Source organism: Chroicocephalus ridibundus, chromosome 1 (genome assembly GCF_963924245.1).
Source record: "Chroicocephalus ridibundus chromosome 1, bChrRid1.1, whole genome shotgun sequence".
Taxonomy (NCBI): Eukaryota; Metazoa; Chordata; class Aves; order Charadriiformes; family Laridae; genus Chroicocephalus; species Chroicocephalus ridibundus.
Window position 1 is genome coordinate 11,792,964 of NC_086284.1, and position 13,150 is coordinate 11,806,113.

The 13,150-nt window shown below is 52.1% G+C and overlaps 1 protein-coding gene across 10 annotated transcripts in view; it reads left to right on the top strand.

Annotated features, from left to right (window-relative positions):
- Positions 1-13,150, top strand: part of STIM1 (stromal interaction molecule 1) — a 111,239-nt gene that overhangs the window by 42,470 nt on the left and 55,619 nt on the right. For all 10 annotated transcript variants that reach the window (XM_063328460.1, XM_063328465.1, XM_063328535.1 and 7 more), the window contains one exon: positions 12,706-12,820. In XM_063328460.1, the coding sequence (XP_063184530.1) occupies positions 12,706-12,820 (115 nt within the window). The remainder of the gene's footprint in view (positions 1-12,705; positions 12,821-13,150) is intronic.

Sequence of the window (13,150 nt, forward strand, 5' to 3'; positions counted from 1 at the left end):
GATTGGGAATCTGAATTCTGCTGGAGCCTCTGTCGCTGCAGAGCGAACCCACTGGCGGCTGTCTCCTTCCCGTTTCAGTCTTTACTACGTTCTTCCACCAACCCAGCGGAAAGCGTTACAGTGCGCGGACTGCTGAAAACAGGAGCTATTTTTTGTTGTCTTGGCCTCAGAGATTTTAACTGGTAACTTTATGGAAGAGAAATGAGGTTGTTCTTGTTTTCTTACATAAGCACCAACACAAATAAGCGACTAAAAATTAGAAGCTATTAGAAATAACTACTAGAAAAGGGAACGCTGTTTATTTATAGTGGTGCCTCACTTGCAGTGGATGCTCCTTTACAAGGCTCTGACCAAGGTGAGGGATTCTGTCCTTTTATAAGGAGACTGGCACCTAAATAAGAAAGTCTTATGGGTAAGTAGGAGTGGGGCAGTGATGGTCCCCCTGTACGGGGCGCTGGTGAGGCCCCACCTCAAATGCTGTGTCCAGTTTTGGGCCCCTCACCACAAAAAAAGACCTGGAGGTGCTGGAGCGTGTCCAGAGCAGGGCACCAGAGCTGGTGAGGGGTCTGGAGCACAAGTCTTGTGAGGAGAGGCTGAGGAAACTGGGGGTGTTCAGCCTGGAGAAAAGGAGGCTGAGGGGAGACCTTCTCGCTCTCTGCAACTCCCTGAGAGGAGGGGGTGGCCAGGGGGGGTCGGTCTCTTCTCCCAAGGAACAGGCCATGGGACAAGAGGAAACGGCCTCAAGTTGCGCCAGGGGAGGTTTAGGATGGATATTAGGAAAACTTTTTACACTGAAAGGGTTGTCAAGCATTGGAAAAGGCTGCCCAGGGGAGGGGTGGAGTTGCCATCCCTGGAGGGATTTACAAGCCGGGCAGACGTGGTGCTGAGGGACGTGGGGTAGTGGTGGGCTTGGCAGTGTTAGGTTGATGGTTGGACTCGATGATCTGACAGGTCCCTTCCAACCTGAACCATTTTATGATTCTGAGTCAAAGCGTTGGAAGCTAAAAGAAAGCAGAGTGATGAAGGGATCTGCTGCCAGTCAGAGGCCGTTCTCCAGTCCCAGTTCTTCCAGTCCCTCAAAACCACTGCCCATCTAGGGACATGCTGCCTGTCATGGCCTTGCCGCTGGGCTCAGGAGGGCGACGTGTGGCTCTGGAGCTATACAACTTGCTTGAAGGGTGGAGGCTTGAAGGGTCTTGTGCCAAGTCCACATCCTGCGACGGAGGCTGGGCTGTGCTGGGAGTGAGGGCTGTTGGATGGTCTGAATTCTTGGCCCTGGAAGGAGGTGAAGCAGGAGCTGTGAGAATGCTACTGGTGGTGACCTGGTGTCCAGTGTGTGCCTGGCTGGAGGAGGATGGAGCGGTTGGCAGCCACCTGTGCTGAGCTGTGGAGCTCTGCTGAATGTGCCCTCTGCACCTTGGGCCTTTGCCTGGTGCAAGATCATAAAATCACAGAATGGTCTAGGTTGGAAGGGAGCTTTAAGATCATCCAGTGCCACCCCCTGCCCTGGGCAGGGACACCTCCCACCAGCCCAGCTTGCTCCAAGCCCCGGCCAACCTGGCCTTGAACCCCTCCAGGGATGGGGCAGCCACAGCTTCTCTGGGCAACCTGGGCCAGGGGCTCGCCACCCTCACAGCCAAGAATTTCTGCCCGAGATCTCAGCCCAATCTCGCCTCTTGCAGTGGAAACCCCTTCCCCCTCGTCCCATGGCTCCCCTCCCTCATCCAGAGTCCCTCCCCAGCTTTCCTGGAGCCCCTTGAGGGACTGGAAGGGGCTCCGAGGTCTCCGCGGAGCCTTCTCTTCTCCAGGCTGAACCCCCCCAACTCTCTCAGCCCGTCCTCCCAGCAGAGGGGCTCCAGCCCTTGGATCATCTCCGGGGCCTCCTCTGGCCCCGCTCCAACAGCTCCGTGTCTCTCCTGTGCTGAGGCCCCAGAGCTGGAGGCAGCACTGCAGGGGGGTCTCCCCGAGCGGAGCAGAGGGGCAGAATCCCCCCCCTCGCCCTGCTGCCCACGCTGCTGGGGATGCAGCCCAGGCTGCAGGGGGGTTTCTGGGCTGCCAGCGCATGTTGCCGGCCCGTGTTGAGCTTCTCATCCACCAGCACCCCCAAGTCCTTCTCCTCAGGGCTGCTCTCCATCCCTCCATCCCCAGCCTGGGCTGGGACCAGGGGTTGCCCCCACCCGGGTGCAGGACCCTGCTCTTGGCCTGGTTGAAGATATCGGTTCATGTTTTGTAGGGTCCGGAAAGACAGCACGTGGGAGAACCTGAGATAATGTGCTTGGGGTTGGGTGTTTCCAAAATTGTGACCTGCTGCTTCTGGACCAAAAGCCATCTCTTGTTTTTTTCCTCCATCCTGATGCAGATGACAAGCTGAAGGCGTTCGAGAGCCTGCACAGCGTTGTCCCCTGAGAACAGCACAACCACCCCCACTTCACGAGCCCTTCTCCAGGGCGCATTATTCCCACTTCTCAGATAAGTGAGCAGCCTGGTCTAGTGGGAGGTGTCCCTGCCCAGGGCAGGGGAGTGGAACTGGATGATCTTTAAGGTCCCTTCCAGCCCAAACCTGTCTGTGATTCTAGGATAAAGAAACTGTGAGAAATGCTCCTTATCCAATAACAACGGCTCAGGCAGTGAACGACACGAAGCACATTTTATTTGAACATTCTTGCAAGAACGGGTGACCTAGCCAAGTAGGCACACTTTTGGTTCTTGAAACACCACACCTTTTTATTTCCTAATCCCGGCCCAATTTTTCCCTCCCCTGTTTCCCATTGGTTGGGTACTCCAGGGTTCACAGTCTGTGCGAGGCGCCTAACATTCTTCCCGCGTGTCCTGCCGCTGTTTACTTCTCTTTATGCTACACCTAAAGGGATTATCTGACTGGCTGATTTCTTTCCTTTTTGGTAAAAAAGTTGCTCAATGTCATTAGCCCTGGTTAAATGTTTGACCACCCTTCTAGACACTAATCCAGTAGGAATCAGTTTGTCCTTTTGTCTGTGTGATAAGAGATGTTCTACAAGCCTTTGCTGGAGCCCCTTTGTCTCAGTCATTCCCTTATCGGGTCACCTCTGATGGAAACGGCTTTTCGGCTTTTCTCTGTTGCAAAAACAATACCTGCCTTTCTTACAAAACTGTGGACCGGGGAGGTTAAATCTCCCCCGCAAAGTAATGCAGCGCTTCAGTTTATTGGCCAAATCCAGCCATCACAAGGGCTCTCCGGTTTCCTGGGACTGAGCACCCTGTTCCTGAGGAGCCATCGGGGTCGGCTGGCTGTTCCCAGGCTGCAGGGCTGTTCCCTCTGCCTAAATCCCATTTCATGGAGTAATTAAAACAAATTAAAAGCTTTTGATCGCATTTCCTACAGCACGGTGTTTTCCCTGGAGGCAGTTCTCTGCTTGGCATCACCCTGGGGCTGCTGCTCTGCCTCTCCCACCGACTCCTGGGGTGGCCTTGGGCAAACGGCTTCACTTGGCGCGTCCTGCTCACCTGCCACTGAGCTGGGGATAAGCCTCGTGTTGTAGGGTTGGGCATTAACTTGCAATTTTTATGTCTCTCTGAGCAAATCTTGCCCTCTGTCTCAGTGGACTCGTTTGGAGCTTGTTGTGCAAGCGCTGACAGGATTATCCAGAGCCTTTGTACCGTCATTTCGTTTTACCCCATAGATATTGCTATAGTATGAGTAATAAAATTTAATTTTCTAAAAGGCTTCAGAATCCCCACCTTGCTGCCGTTCCTGGTCAGTCTTCAGACCCCTCGTAGCTGTGTCAGATGGATGCCCGAGCCCCTGGCATCGCTCACCGTGGTCCCGCCAGCTCCGGCTCCGCTGTGTGCGTTCCCCTGCCTGCCCAGGAGAAGCTGAGCTGCCGGGACGGTGCTGCATGGCCACCAAAGAGTTGGGCGTCCCTGCCGGGGCTTCTCCCAGTGTCCCCCACTCCCAGCTGCTCCCGGCAGAGTCTCCATTAGCTTTCCCTGTGCCCCTACCAGTGGCCACCTGTGATTGCTCCTTGCCACCCGCTGCCAGGGGACGCCAGTTCCCGCAGTGCGTTTGCCTGTGCGTGTCACCTCCCACTGCTCATCCATGTGGGATTCGGTGTCCCCTCAGTCCTCAGGTCCCTTCTGGAGATCCACTCCGTGTGCTGCCCATGGGGAAGCGGAGCGCAGGGCCGTGCCGTCGTGTCACGGGTCCGTGCCATCGCCTCACAGGTCCACCCTCACGCCGGGGTTACCACAGCCGTCGCCGTGCCCTTCACCGCTTTGGTCATGTCTCGTTGTATTTTTCTGAGCTCTGTGGGACAGGAATTGCCTCTGAATGGTGTTTTTAAGAATTTTGCAGTTGTCACAAGCTTCCCAGCAATAAAAAAAGGTGGCGGTTCTCCGTAGAAAGTAAGGAGATGGTGCTATTTCTGTTGTTTAATGGAAAAAGCTTTTTGCTGTTACTTCTGCTATTTATGATTGGATATGGGTAGCTTGAAGGAGTAGATAAATTTGTGATTTTTCATATTAGAACACCTGTTTTTTTGTAAAAGTTTGTTTTGGCTAATTGAGATGGCCCGCATTAATTGGCTGCCTTCCCATAATTTCCCCGTGCATTAAAACGCTGCTGTGAGGGTATGACAACTGGCATAATCCTCAGGAAAACCCATCCTTCTCCCTCCAGCCCCAAGAGCAGCGACCCTGGTGAATGACCGGCCAGGCGCAGCTGGTGGCAGCCACGGTGGCCTGATGGCACAGGGGGCTCGCCGGCCAGGGTGGTCCGATGGTAAGCGGGCATGGGGCTCGCCGGGATGTGGCATCTTGGCGAGGTGGTGCGTGTGCGACGTGTGAATGAAAATAAGAACATCCCCATGGTGGTTGTGATGGCTCTCTTCCTCCTGCCAGCCCACTGCTCTTCACAAGTGACCTGTGACGACCGTCTTTGGGTTCAAGAGGGAAGAAAATAAGCAAAATAAAATATAAACCGCAGTTTGCAGCATAACTCAGTGTCCTGGTTTGACACGAACCAAGACACCGAGTCAATATTCTAAATATGCATCCCTTCTGAGAACTGAAGAGAGCTTTTCCCTGGTTTCCCTGTTATGCTTGATGAGCGTGCTGTGCATTTTATGTGCAAGTATTCCTCTCTCTGGGAAATACTCGCGTGCACGTGTAGGTCTCTGCTGGCCGTGAATTAGTATTTCTGTGTGTTTACCTGTTGACGAAATGAAGTGTTGTAGTGACCCCAAGTTACATCTGGTGGAGTTGGCAGGGTGAGGTTTACGGTTGGACTTGATGATCTTAAAGGTCTTTTCCAACCTAAACGATTCTATAATTCTATAAATACAGTTGCAAGCTTCACCTCTGCTAAGCTTGAAGCTTTTATTAAAGCTGCATTAAGTGAAACTTTCAATAAAGGCTTTGAAGCCACTGAGAAAAGGTATTTCAAGAATTTTCCTTGGTGAGCCAGGGTTTCCCAGCCTGAGCCTGGCTGTCTCTGCTTTTGGGGTTGTGGGGTCTAACCCCTTGCGCACCCTGGACTCGTGGTTTAACTCCTGGTCTCTGGGGGTGGGACAGCTGCCGGAGACAGTGTTTGAAAGAATGCAGGAGGCTCGAATTTAAGCCTTTTACAGTTTTGATGTTTAATCTTCGTGCACCCGTCTTCTTCCAGCCTGTGAAGCTCCTCCCTTGGGAGCGGCCGGAGAGGATGGCCTGGCACGCTCAATTTCCATGGACTTTTTGAGAAAACGATGCAGATGGTGCCCCGGGATGGAGCGTGTTAAGGCAGAGTCCAGTGGTCTGGGGAGGTCTCCGTTTGGAGAGTCCTGGTGGAGGGGTGGAAGCTGTTGCAGGGCCGTGCCCCAAACAGTTGCTCTGAGTAGTCTCCCTTTAGCGTAGGTTTATATACTTGGGATTTATTTTTTTTCATAGAATCACAGAATGGTTTGGGTGGGAAGGGACCTTAAAGATCATCTCATTCCACCCCCCTGCCCTGGGCAGGGACACCTCCCACCAGCCCAGCTTGCTCCAAGCCCCATCCAACCTGGCCTTGAACCCCTCCAGGGATGGGGCAGCCACAGCTTCTCTGGGCAACCTGGGCCAGGGGCTCACCGCCCTCACAGCCAAGAATTTCTTCCTAATATACAATCTAAATCTACCCTCCTTCAGTTTGAAACTGAATAAGTGGATTTGGAACAGAACAAAGTGAGATAAGTAACGTCTTAACAGAACAGTCAGCTAACGAATGTCTTAACGCAGCTCCAGAGCAGAGAGGTTGGTGACGGGTCAGCCTTGCCTGGAGATGGAGCCAAGTTGGTCGGATGAGTTGCCTGGAAAAGCTCAGTTCTCTGCTGTTTGCCTTTCTGTTCATCTTAGATTAATTCCTTTAACTGAAAAAAACCAACCAAACCTTCCTCTGTGGAGGATAAGGCCGAGGTAATTCTGAAGCTTGGGTTTAATCACCTGTATTCCAGAAGCATTTGCGAGCCGCATCTCTCGCAGATGTCAGTGGTGGGTGTTCGGGAGGGCGAGCTCTTCGCTCCCGTAGCCGCGTTTCCCGTGTCGGTGGAGAACTGCCTGTTTGCATTCACTGTTTCGGCCCTTTCTCTTTGGGGGTAAGTTACAGGGACGTTTTGTTTGGATTAAAAGTCCTGACTGGGCAGAAAGGCAGAGACAGACAGGTAACTGTATTTTTAAAATATTCTAATTATAGGTGAAATTTTGTCCTACAGCTTCATGTTGTCCTTAAATCATCATTGCGTTTTTCCTTTCTGGAAGGGAATTTTCAATGAAGTTTAAGATGACATCAGTGACCTCGATTAAAATGAAAGCACTGTCCCTCGTGGGGAAACCTGCTAATTAGCGATCTATTTCTGCTCTTCGCACTCGCTCCGAAGGCAGCTCCGGCTGTTTAGGGGCAACTCTGATGTAGGCTCCCGCTGCCGAGCCTCTCAGACGCGCTTAGCCTGGTTTCCTAAGGAAACACGGTTTCTGGGCAGTCCCTGACTCCTCTCAACCCCTCGTCCCACCGCCTGGGGTCGGACACGTTAGCAGAAAGAGGGCTTGAAGACAAATTTTTCTGCAACTTTAATGAAAATTGGTAGCTCGGAAAAGATGTTAAAATTGATGAGCCCAGGGAAGGGATGCGCGGTGAGCTCTGCAGCTGCTTGGTCGGTTTTATGCCCCTCAGCACCCCCGGGTGGCTCTCGCTCAGGTGGTGGCTGGTGCTCGGGGGCGACGAGCAGAGATCCAGGGTGTGGGAGGGATGTGAAGGCTCGGGGGGGGGCGAAAACGCAGAAGTCCTGTGAGTAGCTGGAGTTTCTGCAGATCAAAAAATAAACAAGAAAAAAAACACTCCAGAAAACCACACTTCACGGAACTGCTCATGTTTGAGCATGCTCTCAGCCACGGAGAAGAGTTTGTCTTAATCAAGAAACCCGTGCAACTCAACCCGAGAAACCCGTGCAACTCAAACTCCTCACCCTTTCTAGAGCGGAGAAAAGCGTTCTCGTCACGGGATTTGGCAGTTGAAGAATTAAAATGTAGGTCCCTGTGTTTAATGAGGTTATACAAGCCTGAAACCGTTCTGTAATTGTTTTTTCTGGAGGGGGTGATACCTCTGCTTTGGAGCGCCTGGTCTCTGCAGTGCCTCCAGCACTGGGGTGGAGCAGCCATGAGCAAAGGACAATAAGAAAAAGCGTTTTCCTCCTAAACCAGGTAATTTTCTGCCCCAGGCTGCTGGGGAGGTCAGAGCTGTGGGTGGTTTCAGCAGGGATGGGCTGTGTTCCCTCCCCAACGTCTGCGATTCCCCCCGGTGTCTGTGCAGGGACCCGCTCCTCACCTCCCCGCTGCCCTCCCAGAGGTGCTCTCCCATGGGTGGGCATTTTGGAAGGGTGTGCAGCAGCTGGCTTTTGTGCACCTTGGATTCTGCTCCTTCTCATTATATACAGAAACATGTTAAATCATAAAAGAAATATTGACACCAAGTAGCATTCACAGGCTGAGTCTTCCCACAGCGATCTCCGCTCATGTTGGTTGTTGATTGTGGTGGTTCGGTTCCCGTTGCTTTTGGATGGTCTGATCATGGTGTGTCTTTCCCCGAACTTGGTGGTGAGGCTCTGGGTTGACTACGTTTCCTTCTGCTCTTGTTGCTGATGTGCAGGTTGGCTGAGGCTGGAGGTGGCCAGCGGTTGGGACCTTCAGAGGTGGCCTGCGGTGGGAGCTCTGGAGGTGGCCAAGGGTTGGGAGCTCTGGAGGTGGCCAGGGGTTGGGACCTCTGGAGGTGACCTGGGGTTGGAGCTCTGGAGGTGGTCTGGTCCAACCCCTGCCCAGGCAGGGCCACCCAGAGACGGCTGCCCAGGACTCTGAGTTTTGTGTATCTCCAGGGATGGGATCAGCAGAGTCTTCAACACTTGGAAGTGCTGCTTTCTGGTGGTACGCAAGTAGGTCAGAGATTTTGTGCAGTGGTTACTGTGCCTGGTGCTTTGGACAGCTGGGAGTCCGTGGCTACTTTATATATATGCATTTTAGCATATGCATAATTTGAATGCTCAGTGCAGTTACCTGCATATGTAAAGTCTGTGGGGAGTCCCTCCAGTGGGGGAAAAATGAGAGCTGTGCACCTTGAAAGGTGTTCATGCAGTGGATGTGCAAGTGTGGGCTCTGAAAGCTCCTGAGCCCCGCTGCCATGGGGGACGCGGGTGCGTTCCAGTCTGTGCAACAGGAATCCCCATCAATTCGTGCTGGTTGGCAGCATGTGGAGGTTGGAGAAAGCGTGTTTAGCAGTAGTACGTGTCTGATGGTACCAGATCTGGAGCCAGTGAGTCAGCAGTCAGCTGAAAACATCTCTGTTTTCTACCTTGGGTCAGAGGAGCAGAGCTGGGATGCCTGCATGGCACCAGCAGCCCGGCAGAAGCCTTCACCTCCAAAGACCGTGCTAGGCAGAGTTTGGCTAAAAGCTGTATTTGCGCTATTCTTATCTTTTGTCTTGAGGGCCCCGGAGCTGAGATCTGAGGCCGAAATTCTTGGCTGTGAGGGCGGTGAGCCCCTGGCCCAGGTTGCCCAGAGAAGCTGTGGCTGCCCCATCCCTGGAGGGGTTCAAGGCCAGGTTGGCCGGGGCTTGGAGCAAGCTGGGCTGGTGGGAGGTGTCCCTGCCCAGGGCAGGGGGTGGCACTGGGTGGCCTTTAAGGTCCCTTCCAACCTAAACCCTTCCATGATTCTATGAAAATCTGCTTTTAAGGTTTCCGGGGGCTTTGGTGCAGCCCAGCTCCTTCAGCCTCTTGGCTGAGCTGGGGGGACAGCCCCATCCTGCATCCTCCACCTGTTTGTTTATAGAGATGTTCTCACCGCAGCCAGCCCCGTCCCCTCCAGAGAGTCCTTGGGGGTTTGTTTTGGTGATGGTGTGCTGAAGGAAAGCCGCAGGAGATCACTTTTCCTTTCCGCGAGCTAAATATACAGAGCAGCAGCTGATCCCCCCGGTCCCGGTGGGAGTTGGCAGCAGCGCCTGGTGACATTGCCGCGTTCCCTTTCGGTCACCACGCCACGAGCCGACGGCTTCGCCTCTCCCTGCCGGCGTCTCGCTGCTGCCTGTGAGCACGAGACCCGGCGGAAGATGACCGAATTTTCCCATTTTCCACATTTTTCTGCAAGTTGGGAAGAGCAGCCAAAGCTTTCATGGGCTGGAGGCAGAAATCAAGGGAGCAGAGAGGTGCCAGACTCCCGCTGCGCGTACCTGGCCTGGCCTCGGTGACATCCACAGTGGGTTTGTGGAGGACCTGGGGAGTTAAAACTTTCACGGATAATTTTCCTGCCCTGTTTGATATTAAAATACCGTCTCCTTATCTAGAGGTGGCCTTTTTTTTTTTTTTTTTTTGTAATTCTGCTGCGCGCTTCAAAGGCCTGTAATAAGGAGGCTGCATGGTAATCATAGAATCATGGAATGAATCATGCGCTGGATGGTGCATGCAGGCATTTAAATGTGAAATTATCTTTTAATTTTGTTGCATATGTCAGGTACCGGGATGTGAGGGATCCTTTTGCTTCTGCCTGAGCTCCACGTACTTTGCTGCCTCACCTCTCGCCAGTCCCTCAGGGCAATCTCAAATCTTGTTGGTCTTTCTCACACTCTCTCTTAGGATTGTTTTTTTTTCTGATACAATTTTCATCACTTTTCTTTGGGGGTTTCTGTTCCTGGCCCGTCTTCTCCCGAGATGGGAGCGGGGTGGGAACACACCAGAGCACGTTACTATGACAGATTCGTTGTGAATTGTGATATATCCGCAGACCGTACTGACAATATATATGCATTTTTTGTTAGTGGCTCAGCCTACAGTGGAAATGCCTCCCCTCCTGTGGGTGGCACTTGTTTCACATTTGGTTTTGGCCCAGGCTGCCCAGGGCAGTGGTGGAGTCGCCATCCCTGGAGGGATTTACAAGCCGGGCAGAGGCGGTGCGGAGGGACATGGGTTAATGGTGGGCTTGGCAGCATTGGGTGGATGGTTGGACTCGGTGATCTGAAAGGTCCCTTCCAACCTCAATGACTTGATGATTCTATGATTTGAAAGTGCAGGTCAAATCTAATAATATTTTTTTTGGATTCTTACCCCATTGACATAAAGCTGGTTCCATTGTGCCGTTTAGTTGAATTCTTGGTGATACTGTAATTCAAAGGGAAGCCTGGAATCCCCAAACCCCAGGTTATATTAATTTATTATACTCTGTCTATCCCTCTTAAAATTAATTTAACATAAATACTTAGTTATTTCTTTCCTGGCTTCTCTTACCAGGAACAGAAATCTTCAGATGAATGTTCATACTCAGTTTCATATGTCAGTCTTGTGCTGCAACTGAAAAGATTACTAACTGATGCTTTATATATATACATATATAAAATAATTACAAGTTATTCTCAGTCCCGTAAAGTTTGTTTGCTCAGTTGGTTCAGGGTGGTGGAGGAGACGAGGTTCCACCAGTGAGCGCGGTGTGGGAATTACGGGAGGAATCCCTGCTAGAATTTGCATTGACACAGAAGCTCGTACAACGTAACAGAGAGCGTGAGTTGGCAGCGCTGGGTGATTTTGGTGACCTACGTTTTGATGCAATCAAACACAAGGGCTTACAGAACCAAAAAAAGTGCTTTTCAGCTGGCGAAGCTCCCGCTGCTTCCTGGCGAGTCTGGAAGCTGAGGATTTGCTGAAACCCAGAAAACCTGATTTTAAGCTTTGCACCGTCTGTGAGCAAGGAATAGCTCGTGTGTCTGACCGTGAGCGTCAGCGTTGTAATGAAAAAGCTTGAACGATGACACCTACCCGAGAGCGGATGTTTGCAACAGTGCAAAAAGTTATGAAAAACTAAAACAGTATATTTTTTTTAAGTGTAACATCTGAAAGGATTTCTCTGCCGAGAGAGAGGGAGCAGCAGGAGAGAGGGGTTACTGCTGCCATACGCCTGTGCGCTTTGTGGGAATGCTGTGACTTCTCATGCTGGTGCGTCAGTAGAGGACTGGGAAGGTAGTTGATGGGGAAAGGTTTGGTTTCTGGACACGTGCTGCTCTTGATGGGAGGCTGCAGCTCTGAGACAAACGGCTTATCCTCATCACGGCCCGGCTGCGTCTGCTGGCGGGGGCTGCTTGGCAAAAAGGCGGCAGGATAAAATCCTGACACTGGAACTAGAGAAGAGGTGGTTGGCTAGAATTAGGGTGCAGGTCTGTAATAGATGGTGTTCTGTGTGAGAGCAACTCAACCGCTCTCCTCACACCACCCCGGAGCACTGAGTCCAGCCCTGGGGGCCCCAGCACAAGGCAGACGTGGAGCTGTTGGGTCTAGAGGAGGCCCCGGAGATGCTGGGAGGGCTGGAGCCCCTCTGCTGGGACAGGCTGAGAGAGTTGGGGAGGTTCAGCCTGGAGAAGAGAAGGCTCCGCGGAGACCTTGGAGCTCCTTCCAGTCCCTCAAGGGGCTCCAGGAAAGCTGGGGAGGGACTCTGGATGAGGGAGGGGAGCCATGGGACGAGGGGGAAGGGGTTTCCGCTGCGAGAGGGGAGATTGGGCTGAGATGTCGGGCAGAAATTCTTGGCTGTGAGGGCGGTGAGCCCCTGGCCCAGGTTGCCCAGAGAAGCTGTGGCTGCCCCATCCCTGGAGGGGTTCAAGGCCAGGTTGGCCGGGGCTTGGAGCAAGCTGGGCTGGTGGGAGGTGTCCCTGCCCAGGGCAGGGGGTGGCACTGGGTGGGCTTTAAGGTCCCTTCCATCCTAGACCATTCTGTGAACTAGGGAGATTATATGGTTTTAATCATAGAATTATAGAATTGTCCAGGTTGGAAGGGACCTTTCAGATCATCGAGTCCAACCATCAACCCAACACTGACAAACCCACCGCTAACCCATGTCCCTCAGCACCACGTCTGCCCAGCTTTTAAATACCTCCAGGGTATTTAAATATCTCCTGTTCCAATGCTTGACAACCCTTTTGGTGAAGAAATTGTTCCTAATATCCATCCTAAACTTCCGCTGGCACAACTTGAGGCCGTTTCCTCTTGTCCCATCGCCTGTTTCAGGGAGCTGTAGAGAGGAGAGACCAGAGATGTTGCATCTCAAGACTTATTAGGGCTTTGCCATAGAAATTATTAAGTGACAGCCTGGGGATGTAATAGTAAGGAAGACAGATGAAAGGTATTTATGTTTTTTAATGCTCATCTCTTTACAAGATGAACCAAAGAATAATCTCCCTGTTTATTCTTCTCCTAGTTCTTGAGGGAGGACTTGAATTATCATGACCCAACAGTCAAGCACAGCACCTTCCACGGAGAAGACAAGCTCATTAGCGTGGAAGATCTCTGGAAGGCCTGGAAGACATCTGAAGGTAAAAAAGACAAACAAGCAGAATGAACCAGCCCACTCCTCCCTGCTGCCATAAAAGTGATAGACACTGTGGAGTCCATATAACCCTAGCCACAGCGTGTGCACCTCCCAGGAAAAACGTGCTGCTTCTGCTGCCTTGGACATGTGCTCTTCCAGGTTCCTTTTTTGCAGGGGGCTTTCAGGATTTCATTGGTCTCGGTACTTCCCAACTGTTAACGCTGGCATCCGAGTATGGCCATAAAAGTATAAATTGTTGTTTCATTTCTCTGCCTCTATAAATGCGTGTTAAAGTAGAGCCAAATACTGTCCGATTCCAGATTCTCCTTCAGCT